Below are 22,669 nucleotides of genomic sequence, written 5' to 3'. Positions count from 1 at the left end.
TCTGGTTTTCACTTTATCCTGAAGACTGTTATTGAGGCTGCATGGATTTGGAAGTTAAACGAGTGGCTGCATCCCCTCAAAGGCAGGCTCAGCAGTCACTGAAGGGGAAGAAATGTCAGGTATATTAATGGGAAGCTTGTAGTTATTTTCATTCCTTGCTTTGACATTTAAACAAATCATTTAATTATACTTCAGAAGTCTTAATTTGGGTATTTAGTGCATTATGTGGAGAAGGAAACTTGCAAAGAAGTAATTTTGTCAGAAAGTGATAGTTTAGTATGATAGCTTCTCAAGTGAAAGTGAAAATTTCCAATCAAAACAGCTGTCCTAAAATAACTGATATTCTGGGTGCTTAACTGGGATGTGGAGGACTTGGGAAAAAACTGTTGTTCGCAATCACAAGAAACAGAGGTTTGAATCTGCACTGTGTGCTGTCTCAGGCTGTCTGTGAAATTGGTAAGAAATGTGTCTATGTTTTTATTTTGCAAGACAGCAATAAAGTAAAGCAGGCCCCAAAACATAATTTCAAAAGCCATGATTTTGAACTGATGTGTGAAATGAATCTCGGTGCTCTGCATTCAGTATGAAGGGCAAATCTGTTTTCAGACATTCCTATTGGTCTAAGTTTTGAGATAAGGCTGTTGTGCAGCCCTCACAAGCTCACTCAGTTTGCTTAACTTGTGAAAGCCTGATCAGTACCAATATGATCTTGGATTCTGAAGGTCATTGTTTTTGTTACAGCTAAAGTAAATATTGCTAACAACAGTTGGGCTTTCTCACAGCTACTGTGTGCTTTGTGTCCATGGAGTTAATTGGTAATCTTCCCTCAGCCATGAAGGTTTAGGCTGGATATTAGGAAGAAATTCTTCACAGAAGGAGAGACTGGCCATTGGAATGGGCTGCCCAGGGAGATGGTGGAGTCATCGTCCCTGGAAGTGTTTAAAAAGAGACTGGATGAGGCACTTAGTATCATAGTATCAGTCAGGGTCGGAAGGGACCACAAGGATTATCTAGTTCCAACCCCCCTGCCATGGGCAGGGACACCCCACACTAGATCAGGCTGGCCAGATGTCCTCAACCACCTTCCTGGACAACTCATTCCAGGGCTTCACCACTGTCATGGTGAGGAACTTCCTGTTCACATCCACTTAGTGCCATGGGTTAGTTGATGAGATGGTGTTGGTTGATAGGTTGGACTCGATGATCTTGAAGGTCTTTTCCAACCTGGTTTATTCTATATTTGTTAGATAATCCTTTAGGAGTTTCTGGAATTTGCCTGACAAGTTATACATAGAATACATATACATAGAACAAACCAGGTTGGAAGAGACCTTCAAGATCATCGTGTCCAACCCATCAACCAATCCAACACCACCTAAACAACTAACCCACGGCACCAAGCACCCCATCAAGTCTCCTCCTGAAAACCTCCAATGATGGTGACTCCACCATCTCCCCAGGCAGCCCATTCCAATGGCAAATCACTCTCTCTGTATAAAACTTTTTCCTAACATCCAACCTAAACCTCCCCTGGTGCAGCCTGAGACTGTGTCCTCTAAGTTGCTGTTCTCTTTTTTTTTTTTTGTCTGATGCAGAATGAAAAAGGAGCTTTTGTAAAGGTTATCAATGTTACAATGTTACCTTTTCACCAGCCATTTGGGAATGAAGGACCTGTGTACAGGAGGAATGTTTGGGGCATCAAGTGTAAATTGTAAAAGAAAAGAAATGGTGTGGTTTTTTCAATTTATCATTCTTTTTTTCTCTTTCTCATGCCCCTCATTTTCCAAATTTAGACTCCATAGTCTGTCTAATTTTTCGTGGCTTGCAAAAATAAATCACAGATTAAAATCAGGTTGATACTGTGCTTCATCCTGTAAATGTGGATGGTCTTCAGGAGAACTTTTGTTTTTTCAATGACTACTGGAAAAGGAATTGTATTAAGACTAACATATAAATCGTGGAATAGTCTTTGTCTTACGACAGTTGAAACGGTGCAGAGAAATTCTGTACTCAGGATTTAACGTATTGCGTTTAGTCTTAAGACTGAACAGTAAGAGCCCTTACTGTGTTTTTTTACATACCTGACCACACGGTGGCGCTGTTGCTCAAGCGCGGCCTTGCCGGCGCTCCGCTCGTTTTATTTATTTATTTATTGTTTTATTTATTTATTTATTTTAAAACCTTTTGTGAAGGTGCCAGAGGTTACTCTCGCTGAACTATGAACTTTTCAGGAACAGGCTGCAAGTCTGTGTAGCCAGAATGGAATTAATAGTTTTGTGACTGCTTTCAAATCATAAAAGGTGTCAGGCCATCTCTGGAGTTAGGATGTCTGCTCAGTTCAAGCTGTGATGCTGAAGAGTGTGGAAAATAAAGATGCTGCCCGTGAACCACTTTTTTCTTCAGTTTGGCAGGTCAATTGGGAGGAGTTGTGCTTACCCCAGTCAAGCATTCTTCCCTAGGGATTTGCTTTTGGCTGTTTTCAGAAAGCTGTAGTGGGGTAAATGGAGCTTTGTCTTGAGTCTGCTTGCTACGTTCTAGCGCAGTTGAACTTGGAGATCTGTGTGGTACACAGCCATGCAAGATAAACTGTGAATACAGAGCTGCATAGTCATCATTGTATGCTGCTGTACTAAAACTCAGATGATACAGCTAGACCAAATATCAGGGCTTTGGGATCTAAGCTAGCTCCTTGTGAGCCAGCTGGCTGTTGGTATTGTAGTTTCGGTTTAAGAATTGGCTGAGGGGTTGGTTCCCAACCAGCAAGGACAATGTGATCTTCTAAGCAGTGACTACAAATTCCCAGGAATATGGTTTATTTTTAATGTATTCATAATAGCTGATGTGGATGCTGTCTAGATTGTTACTGTCTAGAAATCTTTTTCTCATGAGGAATAATCAGTCTTTTAGTCTTGTGATCCATAGTTACAACTTTCAATGAAAACTTTTTGTTTTATCCTTTTGTTAGTAGCAGCTCAGTCAACTATGTTGAACAGACAGCTTGAGGGGGTTAATTTTAAATATTCTAGGGGAAGTTGAAAAAGAGAACTATGTATTTTAACCATGATCCCTGCGGGTATGATTTTTGTGTGTGTGTGTGATTTTTAGGGCTGGAGACCAGATACGCGGGCTTTTCATGGTCCTCGCCCAGCAGAGTAAGTTGCTTCCATTTGTGATCAGTTTGTTTAATTGTGCATTATGAACACAATACATTTGTATTGCTGTGCAGCTCAGTGTTACATACCATTTATCATCACAGGTTTATTTTCTATTATTGATATTCAGCATAGAATTTGTAATGCATTGTTTGCATTAGAATTAAGGTGATTTACATTTGGTTGAGCTTAACGGTAGAGTTTTACTCAGCTTTCATATTTTTACCTTGTCTTTCTTGAATATTTTTGATTTAATAGTCTGCAAAAAGCAAAAACCAAATTTATTTATTTTTTTAAACTACTGAGCTTCTTTACAGGCATTACAGTAGAAATTACAGCAAAATGGTTCTGAAGTGTTTTGTACAGTGACTTTGGCAGATAAGCAACACCTGCTATTCCACGAACCATGTTTGAGAGTTTAGGTTTTTTTGTTTACTGGAATACCTTACAGCCAATGTATCTTTCTACATTATTTTACAAGTATGTGTGACCGTGACCTTGGTTGAAGTCAAAAGAACGTCAGTTTCTTTGTAGTGTCAGTCAATTTGTAATAAAAACAAGGAGAGACTGAAGGTCCTGGGGCTCTTTAGCCTGGAGAAGAGAAGACTGAGGAGGGATCTTACCAATGCTTATAAATACCTAGAGTGGGTGTCAAGGAGATGGACCAGACTCCTTTCAGTGGTGCTCAGTGATAGGACAAGGGGCAATGAGCACAAACTAAAACTCAGGAGGTTCCATTTAAATGTAAGGAAAAAAATTCTTTACTTTGAGGGTGATGGAACACTGGAACAGGCTGCCCAGAGCCTTCTTCTCTGGAGACTGTCAAACCCTTGATCTAGGTTTAGCAAGGGGGTTGGACTAGATGATCTCCAGAGGTGCCTTCCAACCATTCTGTGAGGAAAGACTGGAAATTAATGTGCTCTCTTATTCCAAGAATTAATCTTGTTATCATGGGGTTGTTTGGAAGTATTGGTGGTAAAATATAAAAAATATGTATTTGTGGAGCATACCTGGCATAAAGGCAGAAGGTACAGAGATGCTTTGATGAATTGGAGACTAGAATAGAATAGACAAGGTTGGAAGAGACCTTCAAGATCATCGCATCCAACCCATCAACCAATCCAACCCACCTAATCAACTAAACCATGGCACCAAGCACTCTATCAAGTCTCCTCCTGAACACCTCCAACGATGGTGACTCCACCACCTCCCCGGGTAGCCCATTCCAATGTGCAATCACTCTCTCCGTATAGAACTTCATCCTAACATCCAGCCTAAACCTCCCCTGGTGCAGCTTGAGACTGTGTCCTCTTGTTCTGGTGCTGGCTGCCTCGGAGAAGAGACCAACATCCGCCTGTCTACAACCTCCCTTAAGGTAGTTGTAGAGAGCGGTAAGGTCACCCCTGAGTCTCCTCTTCTCCAGGAGAAGCAACCCCAGCTCCCTCAGCCTCTCCTCATAGGGCTTGTGTTCCAAACCCCTCACCAACTTCGTTGCCCTTCTCTGGACACCTTCCAGCATCTCAACATCTTTCCTAAACTGAGGGGCCCAGAACTGGACACAGCACTCAAGGTGCAGCCTAACCGGTGCAGCCTAACCAGTGCAGTGTACAGGGGGAGAATGACCTCCCTGCTCCTGCTGGCCACACTGTTCCTGATGCAGGCCAGGATGCCATTGGCCCTCTTGGCTGCCTGGGCACACAGACCTGCTGTAGGAGACAGAAGGAAGGAATCTCTGATTCATGATCTGTTTGCAGCAGCTCCTGTTGGAGAGAGAAGTGAAACCAGGAAGGGCACGCTGGCAGTGAAGAAAGACCTTGCAAGGGCCCTTCAACTACCAGGGTGCCCTGCAACTGGGGAACAGGAAAAGGTCTGTGGCAAGTTCCAGAGATGAAACAAGAGGGGCTGAAGAAGGCATCTTCAGTTCTAGTGAAACTGTTCATAGCAGATAATCGCTTGTGAAGGAGCTGATAATAGTCGCTAATAAGCAGTTTGTTTTTACTGTACTTGAAAAGATAACATATTACTACTAAAAATTGTTTTGACTTCCTACAGTGTGCCATGCCTAGATCTAGGGAGTCTGGGAGATTCTGATGAAGAGGTAATTAAGAATTAATTCTGCCTTGAATAATTTTTAGAATTTGCATGTTGCAGAAGTCTGTAAAAATATCATTCTGAATATAAAACAATTATAATTGCTTGTCCTTTTTTCCCCCTGAAATGTTAGGATGGAGACTCTTACATACCATACAGTGGAAGTTATCCTCATACATACCCTCTAGATTCATCTTCATCATTATCAATTCCATATGCACAGCATCATCAAGCTCAACAGGTCAGTCTGTTGCTACAAGTCCCTTCAGCAGTAATTTAGAAAAAACATACTTAGCTTTATTGTACAAGTTACCTATTTTTTTCTTTTGATTAAACTCATCTTCAAGTAATGGTATAAAAATGTAATATTTTAACTTTTGTGTGACAGGAGCTAGCTTATTGGAGAGACTTTTTAATCTACTGTCATTCCATCAGTATTTTAAGTCCTTCAAATGGGATAATTAAAGGGAAAATGACAAGTACAGCAAACAGTAGTCTACTGTTTGTAGTCCCTACATACGGAAGTGGTTTAATACAGAAAAAACGTTACCTGTGCAAGTATTTTCTGTCATAATCATACACCATACATAATCGTGGTAAAAATCTTACTCGTAGCACATTTTTATTTGGTTATGATGCAGGAGATAAGCTAAGGAGACTTGATGGGGTGCTTGGTGCCATGGTTTAGTTGTTTAGGTGGGTTGGATTGGTTGATGGGTTGGACGTGATGATCTTGAAGGTCTCTTCCAACCTGGTCTGGTCTATTCTATTCTATCCTATCCTATTCTATTCTATCCTATTCTATTCTATTCTATTCTATTCTATTCTATTCTATTCTATTCTATTCTATTCTATTCTATTCTATTCTATTCTATCTTACCAATGTTATGTCTTTGGGGAAGAATTGGAAAATACACTGTTGAAAAATCCATTATTTAAAAAATATTTCACTTATGCAAACCTAAGAAATGCTCTAATGAATATATTTAAAACAGAAGTATAACCAGAGGGAAAAAACACAATTATTAATTAATTTGTATGTACCCTAGGCCCCTTGAAAGGAATAATATAGTGACTTGTAGGGTAGGAGTTCAAACTGACTGGAGCTTGAGATGGATCTGCCAATATCATAATTTTATATGTTTCTCTATATGTAACTATGTTGTTTCTTGACTTGACAAAAAGAAAGGCATTTAAAATGAAAATGTAAATAAAACCTGGGATTATTAAGTGGTTAAGCACACGTACACTTGGTTGAGTGCAAATGTACTTATTTGCTGTACTGTTTATGTCTGAATGGCTGTAATTTTACTGCTTGCTTTGCCATTTTAAAAACAGCTATATATATGAAGTTCATACCTATAATTCTGTCTGGCTGCAGGAAGGTGAATGGAAGGTTGATACAGCTTTGTCTGTTTCTCAGGGTCTTTTGCCCTTTATTCTTTGCTTTCCTTTATCTGTTTTTGCTTCTTTTATGCCTTCGTTATGTCTTAAACACTGACATGCTGAATGTGTGGGAAAGTATCGTCTGTTTGCTTACTCTCTTCTGCTCTCCCTCTCTTTTTGCTTGATTTTTTTTTTTTTTATTCCCCTTTTTTCTGTGGAGAGGATTTTTAAGCAGTTCTAGAGTGTTTTAATGTATTCCTCTGAGCGGCCTTTATTTCTGCATTGCTTTCTTCTGGGGCCCTGACCGTGCATTCCTTTAGCAAGATATATTCCAGCTTCTTCATTATCAGACTGTGTAAGTAAAACTTCCCCGAATAGGTCACTTTGGGGAGAATAATTCAAATACAGTCTTGTAATTCAGGAATTAACCAGTGAAGAGCTAGGGATCTTCTTTGAAAGAGAAAACTGCCCTTTGCAAGAACATAAATCCTTCAGGGTTTTGAATAGAATAGAATAGAATAGAATAGAATAGAATTAACCAGGTTGGAAGAGACCTTCGAGATCATCATGTCCAACCTATCATCCGACACCACCTAATCAACTAAACCATACAACCAAGCATCCTGTCAAGCCTCGCCCTGAACACCCTCAGCGTCGGCGACCCCACCACCTCCTCAGGCAGCCCATTCCAATGGGCAATCACTCTCTCTGTGTAAAACTTCCTCCTAACCTCCAGCCTAAACCTCCCCTGATGCAGCCTGAGACTGTGTCCTCTTGTTCTGGTACTGGTTGCCTGGGAGAAGAGACCAACCTCCGACTCACTGCAACCCCCCTTCAGGTAGTTGTAGAGAGCAATAAGGTCACCCCTGAGTCTCCTCTTCTCCAGACTAAGCAACCCCAGCTCCCTCAATCTCTCCTCATAGGGCTTGTGCTCCAAGCCCCTCACCAACCTTGTTGCCCTTTTCTGGACACGCTCCAGCAAGTCAACCTCCTTCCTAACCTGAGGGGCCCAGAACTGGACACAGGACTCGAGGTGCGGCCTAACCAGTGCAGTGTACAGGGGCAGAATGACCTCCCTGCTCCTGCTGGCCACACTCTTCCTGATGCAGGCCAGGATGCCACTGGCCCTCCTGGCTGCCTGGGCGCACTGCAGGCTCATGTTCAGTCTACCATCAACCAGCACCCCCAGGTCTCTCTCAGCCTGACTGCTCTCCAGCCACTCTGACCCCAGCTTGTAACTCTGCATGGGGTTGCTGCGGCCAATGTGCAGAACCCGGGACTTGGATGTGTTAAATCTCATGCCATTGGACTCTGCCCATCTGTCCAGCCTGTCGAGGTCCCTCTGCAGAGCCTCTCTACCCTCCAGCAGATCAACTCCTGCCCCCAGCTTGGTGAGAAGTTGTTTTCTACAATGGGACTCGTGTTGCTAGATGAGATGCTAGATAATGATGCTAGATAAGACAGCTTAGTTCTGTTAGCATTGGAGGAATATCACTTGGACATTGAAGGTGTAGGTTATTCAGAGGAAGCAGAAAGGAGTCTTGACCTTCTGTCATTGCTGCTGTTTGTACTGACCCAGACTCCATTGTGTATAGCAGGTGCTTTTCAGCTGATACAGTTTTAGGGAAGGAAGTCCCACTACTAATTAATACAAATCTGCCATCCAAGAATATCAGAACTTCTGACTGGAAAAAAAAATCCATCATCCTGTTTTCAGACATCCCAAATTCAGAATTCCCATTTTGGTGAGCTACAATGTTACCTTATAGGGCTGAATCTTGGATTCTCTGTCAAAGTGATGTCAAGCCATTTGCCTGTGTACTTGTACGTGTACTTTGTACATGACAGAATATGAAGGACTCCGTGAAATTAAACCTGAATATACAACCAGATTTACGTTTTTCTTATCATGAAACATAGTGTCAAGAAGTGTCAGAAGTTAACACTGGGTGGGAATTACAATAATGCTATTTTCATTCACTAGACCAGCCACAAGCTTTTAGATTGATTACTCATTGGAATGGGCTGCCCAGGGAGGTGGTGGAGTCACCATCACTGGAGGAGTTTAGGAGGAGACTGGATGGGGTGCTTGGTGCTATGGTTAAGTTGATTAGGTGGTGTTGGATGATAGGTGGGACGCGATGATCTTGAAGGTCTCTTCCAACCTGGTTTATTCTATTCCATTCTGTTCTGTTCTGTTCTGTTCTATTCTATTCTATTCTATTCTATTCTATTCTACTTTTAAAGGGACTTTCTCTTCTTATGGTCTCACTTCTAGCCTTCAGATAAACTTGGAGAACCTGCAAGTACCTTTAAGTAAATACTCTTCGAGTAACTGAGTTCAGTGAAAAAATCATTTCGGTTATTCAGTTTAGCTTTATGTTTGGTGGTGGTTAACATTGTCAGTTCTGTGGATTTGTTGTAGTATTATTTTTGTTAATGATTCTGCTCTTAACATACTGGGCTGACAACATTGTGTGATCTGTTTTCCAAGGACCGACTCCTTTTACATGCTCCACTGCAGGCTTATCAGAAGGGTATTTACAGGAGCAGTGGAATTAATCTGACACTGAAGAAATAGTTGGCAAGGATATATAGGGAGAGAAAAAGAAAGACTGGCTTATCCTTTTGATCTTGGGTCCCAGAAAAATACTTGCTAAGCGCCACAAGCCACCTGTGTTAGTTGTTATGACAGATTTTAGTATAATGCCTAGCAGAACAGTTTTTTCTGTGTTAGATATTATCACTGCCTGATTAAATGAATACGTCAAAACCTCTTTAGATTTCAATATACTCATTATTTGATCTGGTTAGTGGAACTTGTAATAACTTTTCTTCTCTGAAAAGAATCACAGTATGTTATGGGTTGGAAGGGACCTCTAGAAATTGATTCCAACCCCCCTGGCAGAGACAGATCACCTAGGGCAGGCCACACAGGAATGCATCTGGGTGAGTTTTGAAAGTCTGCAGAGAAGGAGGCTCCACAACCTCTCTGGGCAGCCTGTTCCAGTGCTCCAACACCCTCACCATAAGGAAGTGTCTGCTCATGGTGAGGTGGAACCCCCTGCATTCAGCTTGGAGCTGTTGTTCCTTGTTCGGTCACTGGGCACCACCAAAAAGAGCCTATCACTGTCATCCTGATAGCCACCCCTTAGTCATTTATAGACATTGATCAGATCCCTTCTCAGCCTTCTCAAGACTAAAAGAACATAGCTAACATATCCTACTCTTTTGATTTGCCACGTTCCCTCCTTCCTGACTTTCATAAACAGACTCTCCTTTGTGCGTTTTCTTTGTGCCCTTCAAGTAGGAGGTATTTCTGTAGTACCCTCAGACTGATTCACAAGTCTGTTAGGTATAGTTCAGAAGTGTGCTTTGGCTTTGCTTTGTCTAGGCCAATGGCATCCTGGCCTGTATCAGGAACAGTGTAGCCAGCAGGAGCAGGGAGGTCATTCTGCCCCCGTACTCAGCGCTGGTTAGGCCACACCTTGAGTACTGTGTCCAGTACTGGGCTCCTCAGTTTAGGAAAGATGTTGAGATGCTGGAACATGTCCAGAGAAGGGCAACAAAGCTGGGGAGGAATTTGGAGCACAAGCCCTGTGAGGAGAGGCTGAGGGAGCTGGGTTTGCTTAGCCTGGAGAAGAGGAGACTCAGAGGAGACCTTCGTGCTCTCTCCAACTCCCTGAAGGGAGGTTGTAGCCAGGTGGCGGTTGGTCTTTTCTCCCAGGCAACCAGCACCAGAACAAGGGGACACAGTCTTAAGCTGTGCCAGGGAAGGTTTAGGCTGGATGTTAGGAAGTTCTTCCCAGAAAGAGAGCTTGGCCATTGGAATGTGCTGCCCAGGGAGGTGGTAGAGTCACCATCCCTGGAGGTGTTTAGGAAGAGCCTGGATGGGGCGCTTGGTGCCATGGTTCTGATTGAAATTAATTTGAAGTAGTCAGTTTGAAGTCAAAATAAAATACAAAACTGCATAATAAAGTCTGTCCTCTAAAGAGAGACTGAGAGCCCGGGGGCTGTTTAGTCATGCGAAGAAAAGGCTGTGAGGGGATCTGATCAACATCTACCAATATCTGAGGGGTAGGTCAGGATGAAGGTGCCAAGCTCTTTTCAGTGGTACCCAGTGGTAGGATACGGGGCAATTGGTACAAGCTGGAACCCAGAAGGTTCCACCTCAACATGAGGAGAAACATCTTTACAGTGAGGGTGATGGAGCACTGGAACAGGCTGCCCAGAGGGGTTGTAGTCTCCTCTGGAGACTTTCAAACCACACCTGGATGTGTTCCTGTGTGGACTGTCCTAGGTGATCCTGTTCTGGCAGCGCAGTGGACTCAATGATCTCTGGAGCTCCCTTCCAACCCCTACCTACAAGACTGCCAAGACTCAATGTATAACTTTTACCTCCTGTTATACTGTTGGCCACTGTCCAAAAAAGTTTGATTCTGTCTTTGTAACTTCCTTTTGGTTATAGGATGTTTTCAGAATGCCTCATAGCAGCTGCGTCTGCAAACTGAACAAACCCAAGCTCCCTTAGCCTCTTCTTTTAATGGCTTTGGCTCTGATCCTCTGTTGCATCCTTTCCAGGTTGCTCTCATCTGTATTGATCTTGGGAAGGAGGGAACCTTGAAAACTAAAACCAAGGTTGGCCTCACTAGCATGTGTTGAAGGGAATTAAAACCTTTCTTATATGGACATAACCAATATATGTCTTAAATTTCTTACATATGCATGATTTTTACTCATTTTAGGAGTGAGCAAGAAGAGTTTGCCCATCTAAGGAAAATTTAAGTGCAATGGAAAAGTTCAGAGATCTGGTTGTTGCCAGTGGCTTCCATAGGGCATCCTTTTGTGATTTGGTTTCTCTTTCTGTGAAACGAATGGTCAACGCCTGAGCACTTCACAGTGATTGGCTCAAGGTTATGGTTTGATGTTACCTTAATAAAAGTAGTAATAAGATAATTTTAAATCCCCATCCCCCTTAGGATGACTTTTCCTGAAAGGTTTTTCAGTTTGGTCTGCCTCTGAAGAAAATTATTGTGGTGTGGAGCAAATAATACTGGTGCACTGAGGCTGAGTCTTACAAGAACTTTTTTGTCTAAGTGTTGCTGGAGGGAAAGTTTAATTCTCTGAGTTGGAATGTGTGTCAAACAAAACCTGGCGTAGTGGTGAGTTTCCTCAGGCCCTACTTACAGAATTTTCTGTACTTAGTGGATTTATTGGAAACATTACAAAGATAAGGAATGCTGCCTGCTGCCAGGAATACTGGATTTCTCATATTTATTGACCGCTAATATGCACAGATAATTGGATTGTGTGGCAGAGAATATTACTTGTCTATTTGTTATGCAAATAGAGCTGTATTAACACAGATGGATAAAAACAAGATTAATTGTGACATCAGTAAGACTGTGACCTCTGAATGCTATCTTAGAGGATAATTTGTTATTTGAAGTGTCTGGTGTCAAACATTTCATGTGTTGTCAGTCAGTTTTGCATTGCAGGAGGATGTTGCTGCAGAGAGAAAACACGCTGTAGTAGAACAAGTGATGGCAGATCAGTTATCTAGGTAAGTGAATTTATCATCTCAAATGTCAGTTTGCTCTGCAGAGGAATTTAGATCTCTGAGTGTATGGCCTTCCTTGCCCAGCAGATGTTTTGACCATCTCATTCCAAGTCATATGCAGTCCTATATAGTGTTAATGGCCACAATGCCTTAAATGAAAAATCTTTTTAATTTAACTTAAAAGGTTGTTTTAAAATGCAAAGTGTAATTTCATATTTTTTTTTCTGAGAATAATTTTAAATGCTGTGCTTGAACCTAATTTAAGAGCTTTGAAATAGCAATAGAACTAATCCTCTTGTGCCTCATCAAAATACACAAATTCCCTCTGTTAAAAATTGCAGTTCTCCAGTATTTATTGTCTTTTCTAAGAATCTTAGCTTGATTAATATTCCTTTATTAATATTGATGCAACATCCCTCGAGAAGAAATGAGCATTGTACCAGTGTTGGACAGGTAGTTAAAAATGGCACAGTGATGAAGCAAGGTGTTCAAGGTTCTACAGGAAGGCTGTCCCAGGTTCATTGCTATCCTTTTAGCTCTGAGTAAATTTGCTTCTAGGTAGAAAAATCCCTTTATAGGTGAAGAGTGTGTGTGTGGGGGGAAACACAACCAAAACAACCCCTTGCAGGTAAAGATCAGGAAATACAAAGGTAATTTGGAATTTTAGTTTGGTTTTTATTATTTTATTTCTTAGTAGAGCCAACCTTGCAGTTCAGTCAGTGTAACTGAGGTATGCCAAGATGGATCTAGGTAGATCAGAGAGCAAGTTTATATTACTGTATTGGCCATGCAGCATTACTATTTCCTTTTAATTATGAGCCATTTCAATAATGTAAAAAGAGTGTAATGTATTCCGAAATGCTTCTTTTGTTTGCTTCTTAAACTGATGTAGGGAATATCAAAATTTTTGGAAACCAGCCCATTTATTTCTTGTCCGCATGACAGGACTTTGAGATCCTATGTACCATGTAGTCAGTACTTTGGGAGAGGAAAGGACAATGTTCTTGTTGGATGATATCACTGTCCAGTACTAGTAACTCTTGTCCTGATTTTGGAGTGAACTATGGATAAAGAAAATCAGTGATGAAATTTTTACAGAAATAGGGGAAATGAGGGGAAAAAAAACCACCCCCCTGTAACTCTAAGATTGTTTTTATATATGTGTGTGTATATATGTATATAAAATACATTTAAAATAATATATTTATACACATGTAAGGTAGTAGTACACAACAGAATATTATAGCATATATCTGATTTCGAGTTATAATCTGTAAAAGCAACCAAAAAAAGGGAAACTCTCAAATTTAACCTTAATGGCTAAGTCCAAGATTCTATTGCTCTATTATTCTTGGGGGTGTTCTTTCTTGAATAAGAATATGTAAGCTCTGAAAATCAAACTTGCTAACAGTCCCGAGAGCTTCTCCCTGCTCTTTCTGTTCAGAGCTGTTATAAGTGACCCAGGGCAATCCACACCTGCTGGTGTTTGCGAGGAAGCTCCTGGGCTTGTGGGACTTGGGCCAGCACCAATGCATCACAGACAAAGAACTCTGCATGAAACAAAGTGAGTTTCTCTAGTCCTTTTTTTTTTCCTCCCAGAAATACATTTCCTGATGTATTTTTACTTTGTGAAGTCTGTTTCCCTTTCCAGGTGTTCTATTTCTGGCCTGGATCCCCACATGAAGCTTATTTTGTAGCCTCCTCATGCTTAAAATTGCTTAGTGGGACCTTTTTTGTGTGGATTCTCTGTGTATAATGATTGATTCACAGAATTTGTAGAACCTGGAAGAAGATACTTAAGCTTGTGTTGATATTATTCATCACAGGAATTTGCCGGGCTTTTCTGAGGTGTTGAATGCTTGCAGTCTTGTCGTATCCTTGCAGAGATTCCTATCCTGAGGTGCATAACATTGCATAAGTATGTATCTCTGTAAATGCTAATGTAGACTTCAAATCATAAGTGTACTGTCATGTTTTGATTTCTGCTGCAGAAATTAACTGTATTGGCATTTAAATGTCATTCATGGCCTGTGAGCATTGAAATAGTAGCTCCAAGGAAAACAGAAGATGTTGTGATCCATAAAATTAAATGAATCTGCAGATCTGTTTTGTTCTATTAATCTTTCTCAACATGCAGGCCAGCATCTCTGCTTTGTGCAGTTTAGCATCCTGCTCTAAATTCTTTCTCAACAAATGTCATCTTTGCATTCTTTTCTAAAAGGGAGACCGGTTTTGTTGCCTATCTTTTACCCATCACATGGACAAATGTCCATTTCTGGAGATAGTAATAAAATATCTGGGTCAGTAAAAAAAGCTCCAACCCAGGTATTTTTCCAAGAAAACACATGGGTGGAAGTATGGTGAGTGGTAGACATTTAATTCTTGATACTCAAGTGTATGTAAACAAAATACCTCCTCCATAACTATGCCTTCTGTGACTGTGCTTTCAAAGGACTTACTTACAGAATACCTTCCACATTACCGCTCTGAGTTCTTCTGAATTCAACCAGAAGGGATCAGCCAGTTGCCAAGGATACCACGCGTCACTGTTTTTGCTGTTTTGAAACAGTTGATTTTTATGTAACATTTCTCTCTGAGCTACCATTAAGATGCTGCATTATTTCCACAGAATAAGGACCAAATCAGGATTAACTGCAAACATGCTCTCTAACAAGCTGTGCTTTAATAGTAGAATTTTATCAAGGTAATCACAAATTTTTTGAAGCTTTTAAATTTTGTGAATTTCTGAATGATGATCTTTATCCTCTTGAAATAATGAATTGCACCGAGCCTTTAAGTTCTCTGTGTTGTGTGAGTATGTATGTGCATGTGTGTATAACGCAATTCTGACCTAACTGATTAATAATGGCTTTACAGTCCCATTGCACGCTGCTGAGGTGTGTCAGTAACGCTGCGTTGCCATCACACCACTAGCTCTGTGCAGGTCAGTTAGCACAGGGACTGTGTGAAATAGTGCTCTTAGCCACTGCTAAGAGAATTGTTTTTGTTTGAAAAAGTTATCCAAGATCATCAAATCCAACCATCAGCTTCAGCTGATTAAAAATTACTGTAGTCTTGTCTTGGTAATGGCAACCACTGTGGATGGAAAGGACAGCTTGTGATGAAGAGGTTATTACATTTACTAATATGAAATAGGAATTCTGAAAATATTATTTTTATTAATTATAATATTATTAATAACCAATGAATCACTAACTTATATACATGTTCTAGTGCACGTTCGTGAAATACATTCCATAAGTGGCTTAGTGTTATGATTAGAACTCAATTGAACTATCTACAGAATTATATCTGTATTTATGTAATGAAGGGTGCAGTTCTACCGCTTGGCCACTACATGGCAACTCAACAGGACGCGGGCGGCTTCTAGCTGTAGACAGCGCTATTAACAATATTTCTGTGCGTCAGAGATTACACTGCTAGACGCGGATACTTTGAACAGAGTGCTAGTGGATGGAAAGGTGGAGGTCCGGCAGACAATTGTTGCTGGACTGGTTCCTAGGCTGGTCTGGATGGCGGCGCTGGGTGGATGTCTCCTCTTTCCATAGCAGTGGAGAGGAATAATGGAACCTGGGCTTAGCTCGGGAGCAGGTCCCCTTCAGGACTTGGTCGATTCCCTCCAGACACTAGGGATTGGTCCTGGTCGGGGTCAGCCCATGTGGTCGGCCCTCGGAGTCGGCTCGCACAGCAGAGCAGGGCGACGGTTGCCTGTAGGTGGGCTCGGAGGTCGGACAACAGCAGACAAAGGCTGTGGGGTCGGCCTGGCTACAGTGATTCTCGGGGCTGATGTAAACAGCCTCAGGGAGAGAATGCGGCTGCGTTAAGCAGCGCCTTATCGTTTACTTGGCTTAAAGGAACAGCAGGACCCTCAGAGTGGTCCCGGGTTTGGAGCAGTATAGGCATGAAGGGTGCTTTAGTCTTCCCTGAGGTTTACAGGGCTCAGAGCGGCACAGGTGGCGACTCCTTTCCCGCAATAGCAGGGAAAGTGGACTCAGTCTCGATCAAGTCCCTTCTCCCCAGCAACTGGGCAGATCTTACCCTCGGGGGTAAGGGGGTTAGATGAGAGGAGAAGGGGGGGGGAGGGAGGAGCCCTGGGGGTTTTGGATGCACCCTCAGGTGGGGTTTGGAGTCTTTCTGGGTTTACTTTGGTTCCTTTCTTGTCACTATGTTTCCTTTTGTGCACACTCACTGTTCTCTATTTAAACTCTCCACTACTTTTGCAATCAGTTTGTCTGAGTTGTTATTTCTGCCTGTGGTGGGGAGGGGATCTGCCCCAACCCATTACATTTGGTCCAGTCCTCTGGTGGCACTGTGGGCTCTCCTGGTCAGTGCGACTGGCTGTGACGACACTGGGTTTCTCAGGCTCAGCGGAGGTCCTCCCTCTGGAGATAATTCTCAGGCTCCTTCTCACGATGCAGAGGCTTTCAGTATGCATGCATGTATGAGTAAGAGAAGCTAATAACAATGAGCTCAATGGCAGAGACTATGGCTCAAGAGTTGTTCTCTCGAGCAAGTAGAGAGACAAAGTGAAAGAGAGGGCAACTTGTTTATCAACTGGGGTGATACTTATAGAGTCCTTGAGGCTGGGTTTGACCAATGGGCACTCTCATAAACAACTGGCTTCAGCCTACAGAAAGCATGAAGCTAGAATTATGCCATACTTGGTATTTGCACAAGCACTGCCTGCGCTGGGTGCGTGCTGGCCTGGCTAATGCCTTGGCTTTTGTCTTCCTCCTGAAGGAGGGGGAACTTGTCCACATGCTGGGACAAGATTCAATATCTGGGCATAATGTGCCTTCACCACACAGCTTTGGGTCTTGTGTGTAGCTCCATAGACATTAAATATGCAGATTTAGGGTACATTTGAAACTCTTTTGAACCAACTAGCAGTAACATATTCAGCTCTGAAAGCGGTGCTTTTCTGAAGCAGTGAGCTGTACACTTTAATAAACATAGCTTCATATACCATAATGAACAGAGTAGTGCTGGTGCCAAGTAGTCTTTTAGTTAATGAATGAAAATTGTATTGGCATGTGAAAAGATGAATCCTTGAAGGTGTTTTTAACATTGTGGAGAACAGAATATTGCGTTAAAATATGTGTTCAAATCCAGAAGCTGAATTCCATGGTGATGTAGAGAAAAGAGTGAGATACTTCTTTCAGAGAAACAAAAAATAATTGTGTAATATGGTACTGGTTAACCTCTGTCAACCACTCAACCTCTGGGGTTGAGTGCCCCCAAGGCAAGTTTGTGGATGACACCAAGCTGTGTGGTCCAGCTGAGATGCTGGAGGGAAGGGGTCCATCCAGAGGGACTTGGAGAGGTGGGCCCAAGCCAACCTTATGAAGTTTAACAAGGTCAAGTGCAAGGTCCTGTACCCAAGGCAAGGCAATCCCAAGCACAAATATAGGCTTGGGGAGCAGTAGCTGATGACCAGCTGTCAGCTGATAAGAAAATCCTCATGAGCCAGCAATGTGCACTTGCTGCCCAGAAGTCCAACTGTGTCCTGGGCTGCATCAAAAGAAGTGTGACCAGAAAGATGAGGGAGGTGATTCTCCTTCACTACTCTGCTCTTCTGTGACCCCACCTGGAGTACTGCATCCAGTTCTGATGTCCCCAGCATAAGAAGGACATCAAACTGCTGAGGTGGGTCCAGAGGAAAGCCACAAGATGATCAGAGGGCTGGAGTAGCCTTATGGAGACAGGCTGTGAGAGTTGGGGCTGTTCAGCCTGGAGAAGAGCAGAGACCTTATAGCAGCCTTCCAGTGCTTGAAGTGGGCTACAAAAAACCTGGGAAGGGACTTTTTACAAGAGCTTGTAGCAATAGTACAAGAAGGAATGGATTGAAGCTTGAGGAAGACAGATTCAGACTGGAGATTAGGAAGAAATTCTTTCCAGTGAGGGTGTTGAGACACTGAAACAGGCTGCTTGGGCAGGTGATGGATGCACCCCTTCCTGGAGGTGTTCAAGGCCAGGCTGGATGAGGCCTTGAGCAACCTGGGCTGGTGGGAGGTGTTGCTGCCCATGGCAGGGCATTGGAATGGGATGAGCTTTGAGGTCCCTTCCATCCTAAATGATTTTGTGAATTCTGTGAAGCGTTATGTGGGTTTGGGTGGAATTAGATTTGTATAGATGCTAAAATATAAAGGTGCTTTTCAATTTTCCTCCTAGAAATGGTCGTGATGCTTGTAGAGAGTTGATTGGATTTTTTTTTGCATGTGATGGATCCCTTACTGTGTATGAATTCCGACAGTTTGGAAAAAACAGGTAGGATAATTACTTTTTAGAAGGTTTTAGAACAAAACCTTCCACTATCTGGGAAACTCCAATAAATGCAGTTGTTTAAATAGCAGTTTTGCGTATTTTTTCCCCTAGAACAAATGTCTTGCCTTTCATTCAGAAGGGAGTGTATCAACATCAGCGTGGACAAAGGAAGGGAAAAGCCTATGATGTTAGTGACTTCTATGTTGTAAGTATTCTTCTGCTTGAATCTAAGGCAAGTTTGGAAGTGTCTTGAAGGAGACAGACAAAACCAGGGGCTGACAGACACTGATTTCTTACAATTAAATCTGCTCTCCTTGCAACACAATGAAATGACAGGTTGTGACCGTTTGAGGCAGTGCCTTTAAGGAAGGGACAGTGCTGGGACACTCTGGGACACACTTGTTTCTCAACCCACCACACAGGTTTGGATATCAGTTGGGAAAATATGGTTGCACAAGTAACTGAAGTGAACAAGAAACTGTTTGGAGTAGATGACACAAAACATGCCTGAGCCAAAGCACTCCTCTCGTAACTCCATTTATACCTCTCGGTTTGACTGTGGTCAATTGCTTAATTAGTGGGTTCTGCAAGCAAACAAAAGGACCTCAGATTCAGGGATGCTAGAGATCTGATAAGATTCACTCCTTCAAGCCTCACCTTGAGGCCTTTCCTGCCTGGGAGTATGTATCGGGGCGGGGGGGGGGTGGGGGGGGGTGGGGGGGCGGGCTGGGTGTGGAAGTTTCTGCAACTGCCAAAGGAATCGAGTTGAAAATTGTAATGTAGCTTTCAGGGAAGACTGAAAATCGTTCTCTTTAGTGACTTTTTTGAATTAAAGTTTTTTTGCAAATCTTGGTTATTTTTCAGTCCCACGCTTCCTGTCGAGAGTCCATCGATGGCTTCAGATTAAGCTGTTGTTTGTAATTGTCCCACTAGAGGGCACAAGGCTGCAGGCAGCATGGACCTTTTCGTTTGCAAAATGAACAGCTTTGGAAGGAGACTTCTCAAGATGAAGTAGACCAAAATACTTTTAATAATCTGTGCAAGGTCTGCCAGCATTTTTGGTATGAGTCAGTAATGGGTTGGGGCAAACCCCCTCCCCGCCACATGCAGAAATAACGACTCAAACAAACAGATTGCAAAAGTGATGGAAAGTTTAAATAGAGAACAGTGAGTGTGTACAAAAAAAGAAACATAGTGACAAGAAAGAGACCAAAATAGACCCAGAAAGATCCCATCCCCACCTGAGGGTGCACCCAAAGCCCCCAGGGCTTCTCCTTCCCACCCCCACTGCTAGGCTAGTCTCAGCTGGCCAGATCTGAGACTGCCCATCCCCCCGTGGCCTTGGGCCTAGCCAGGCCCATGGCCGGGAGATCTCTCCCCCAGTTACCAGATGTCGGAGAGGAAGGACAAGAGGAAGTGCCAGACCCCGCCGTAAAATTTATAGTGGTGCAAGGGATTATGGTAGAAATACATAATTTCCTGTGTCCACCCACTGGGCTGGACTTCTGGACACAGGAAACACCTCCGCAGCAGAGGACACCCAGCCCAAACTACAACAACATATGTTTTTGGAACAAGGAAATTGCAGGTTAATTGTTGTTAACCTGAAGTTTGAAAGTGTTTTCTTCTCACTGGTTAGAGAAAGCTCTTGAAACAATGGTAAACTTAATCTGCCAGCTGCTTGGGTGTCTGACCACAAATCAAACCACATCTGCTCTACTGCTGTGTTTCTGTACTGCAGTCAGTGTTCCTGGTCTATAAATGCTTCAACAATTTTTCAAGTGTGTTTTCACTGGGTTTCTCACAGCCTTGTGCAAATCTTGTTTAGAGCAAGCCCCATGTTTGAATGGAGTATTAAAAGTAAATGAGACAATGTTAGTTGGTAGGGTGTTTTATCCAGTCCCCTGCCTAATCCTAACTGTTTACATGCAGCTACAATACAGGAGTTTCCATGATAGAATAGATTATTTTCTTGATGGTAAGGAGGTTGAAGCTATTTTTAAATTTTTTTTGAGTATGTGTGCCTGTGTTTATTATCATGTGTATCTCTGCAACCTGCAGGTGGAAATGTGTACTGAATAAAGATGCATCTTAAAGCCATCCAGAAAACGTACTGTTGAGTTTGATAGTTCATTGGAATGATGTCATATCTGTGTATCTCCCTACCTGGGAACTGGGTTTCTGGGCTGACATTAAGATATACAAATCTCTCACAAAATCCAAGTTCTTGAGACACTTCCACAATAACAGTATCTCTGCCTCCTTCCTAATGTATGAGTTAAAGCAGTTAAAGCTACTGCTTTTTTTGATTCTTCTCTGTATTCTTTGCTTTTAGTTTGCTGTTATTCTTTCTCTCCCCTTCCCTCTTCTCTCAAACCAAAAAGCATTTTTAACTTTAAAGAATGTGAGATGTGTCTTCTGTCCTCAACTGGGAGGGAAGGGGAATTTGTAATACTCAGAAGCAACTACACTGGGTAGTAGAACTTGACACTACCAATACCATGGTGTTATTCAGTATTTAGTAGTGAAATTTGGCAATGGAATAATGTGAACTTTGGGAATGCTACTTTTTAGTTGTTTGTTTGTCTCAAGCATGATTTTAGGCTAATGAAAATAACTGTGGAGAGTTTCTTTAGTCTGAGAGAACTCTCCTGTCATGGGATCAGTGTGCCACCTTCCCTGGCTCTTTTCTCTGGTCCAGTGAATTTTGTATCCCATAAGGGTGAAGGGAGAAGAAAAACTGAGTGAGCAACATTCGGTATTTTCATATTTCTCAGCTGTAGATTAGGCAAAGTAGGCCCTCCTTCTAGACAAACCTCTGTGTAGAGGACAATATGCCATCTTGGATCCTGGAGCTGGTTTTACTCAGTACTAGAAAGGCTCTGTTGAAAGCAGTAACTGACCTTAGCCACAACTTTCTCCCTTGTTTCATACTAAGGCTTTTAACAGTCACATGGAAGCCTTGCAGAACATATTTTCTGAAATATACAATCTATTTGTGCATCATTTTTGTGCTTTACCAACAGGGAGCTAATCTAACTTTCCTAAGTGTTGATCATAACCTTCCAGAAAGTTGTAAGAAGAACCCAATTCTCACCCTTCGTGTGATAAGTATTGATGAAGCAGCTGTGGATTTTCTGAAGTAAGTACAGATACCTATTTTTCAAATTACCTTTCCTTCCCTAAGCAAAAAAGATGTATAGTAAAGAGCTTCTCATATCTTACACTGCTAAAAATAATCTGTAGCTAGGCCGCTGTTAGGAGACATTAACAATGCAAGTCAGTGGATGTTTTGTAACTCAGTAACTTTCCAGAATGATAAGGAGTAATTTTAAAATCAGAATTCATCAAACTACTAAACTGTCTTACTTGCTTTGAACTCAGATGGGTTTATATACAAATCATATACTACAACTTTCATTATATGATGAACTAAAATACTGTGTTTGGGGAAAATGCTATTTTTGTGATCGACGTTATCTATTAATTTTTTTTTTTTTTTTTGGTGGAACTTAAGTTAAAAGCTTGTATCAGTCCTAGAATCATAGAATGGTTTGGGTTGGAAACGACCTTAAAAATCATCTAGTTCCCACACCCCCACCATGGGCAGGGACATCAGCTCTAGACCGAGTTGCTCAAGGCCTGGCCTTGAACACCCCCAGGATGGAGGCATGCACGGCCTCATGATTGCACAAGTGTTTGAACACAACCAGGGTAAGGATTGGAGGTTTTTCCTCTGTGTTTTTGCTTTTTCATTTTCTTTTTCCTTCCTCCTTCCTCTTTCTATCCCTACATTCTTCCAGGTATTGACACATGTTGAAGGTTGAGGCACTGGGGCAGTATTGGTGCACTTACCCTTTCAAAAGAGGTTTTAGTAGCTTATGTTGTTCCATAGTCCTAAAGATGGGGATTTGTTAGAGCTTGTTCAGATGGTTAGGTGCATGGTTATTCTTTGAGTATGTGTTATTTTTGAAGGTAATATTCACATCTCAGTATCTTTACGGAAGTAAACTGTAAAGGAAATGCAGAGTCTTTCTCAGGGGTTTCTGGCTTTGATTGTGTGTGTACTGCTTCTTGGCAAAACAATAAAACCTTGTTACAAAAGTTATTGCCTTGCTGTGGTGCCAGAACAGAGAACAGTATCGGAAATGCAGTCAGAGTTTAATTACTCAAATTTTAGTGAGGAGCATTAGCC

The 22,669-nt window shown here is 42.0% G+C and overlaps 1 protein-coding gene across 1 annotated transcript in view; it reads left to right on the top strand.

Moving 5' to 3' along the window:
* CAPS2 (calcyphosine 2) overlaps nt 1–22,669 on the top strand; it is a 34,540-nt gene continuing 11,871 nt past the window's right edge. The window contains exons 1-10 of the mRNA XM_054177876.1: nt 1–119; nt 3,106–3,152; nt 5,205–5,250; nt 5,377–5,484; nt 12,128–12,192; nt 13,634–13,753; nt 14,819–14,893; nt 18,382–18,477; nt 18,586–18,679; nt 21,501–21,616. Coding sequence (XP_054033851.1) covers nt 42–119; nt 3,106–3,152; nt 5,205–5,250; nt 5,377–5,484; nt 12,128–12,192; nt 13,634–13,753; nt 14,819–14,893; nt 18,382–18,477; nt 18,586–18,679; nt 21,501–21,616 — 845 coding nt within the window. The 5' untranslated portion in view covers nt 1–41. The remainder of the gene's footprint in view (nt 120–3,105; nt 3,153–5,204; nt 5,251–5,376; nt 5,485–12,127; nt 12,193–13,633; nt 13,754–14,818; nt 14,894–18,381; nt 18,478–18,585; nt 18,680–21,500; nt 21,617–22,669) is intronic.

The sequence above is a fragment of the Dryobates pubescens genome, chromosome Z (genome assembly GCF_014839835.1).
Source record: "Dryobates pubescens isolate bDryPub1 chromosome Z, bDryPub1.pri, whole genome shotgun sequence".
Classification (NCBI taxonomy): Eukaryota; Metazoa; Chordata; class Aves; order Piciformes; family Picidae; genus Dryobates; species Dryobates pubescens.
Note: the sequence above shows the minus strand (reverse complement) of the source record. Positions and strands in the feature narration are given on the sequence as shown.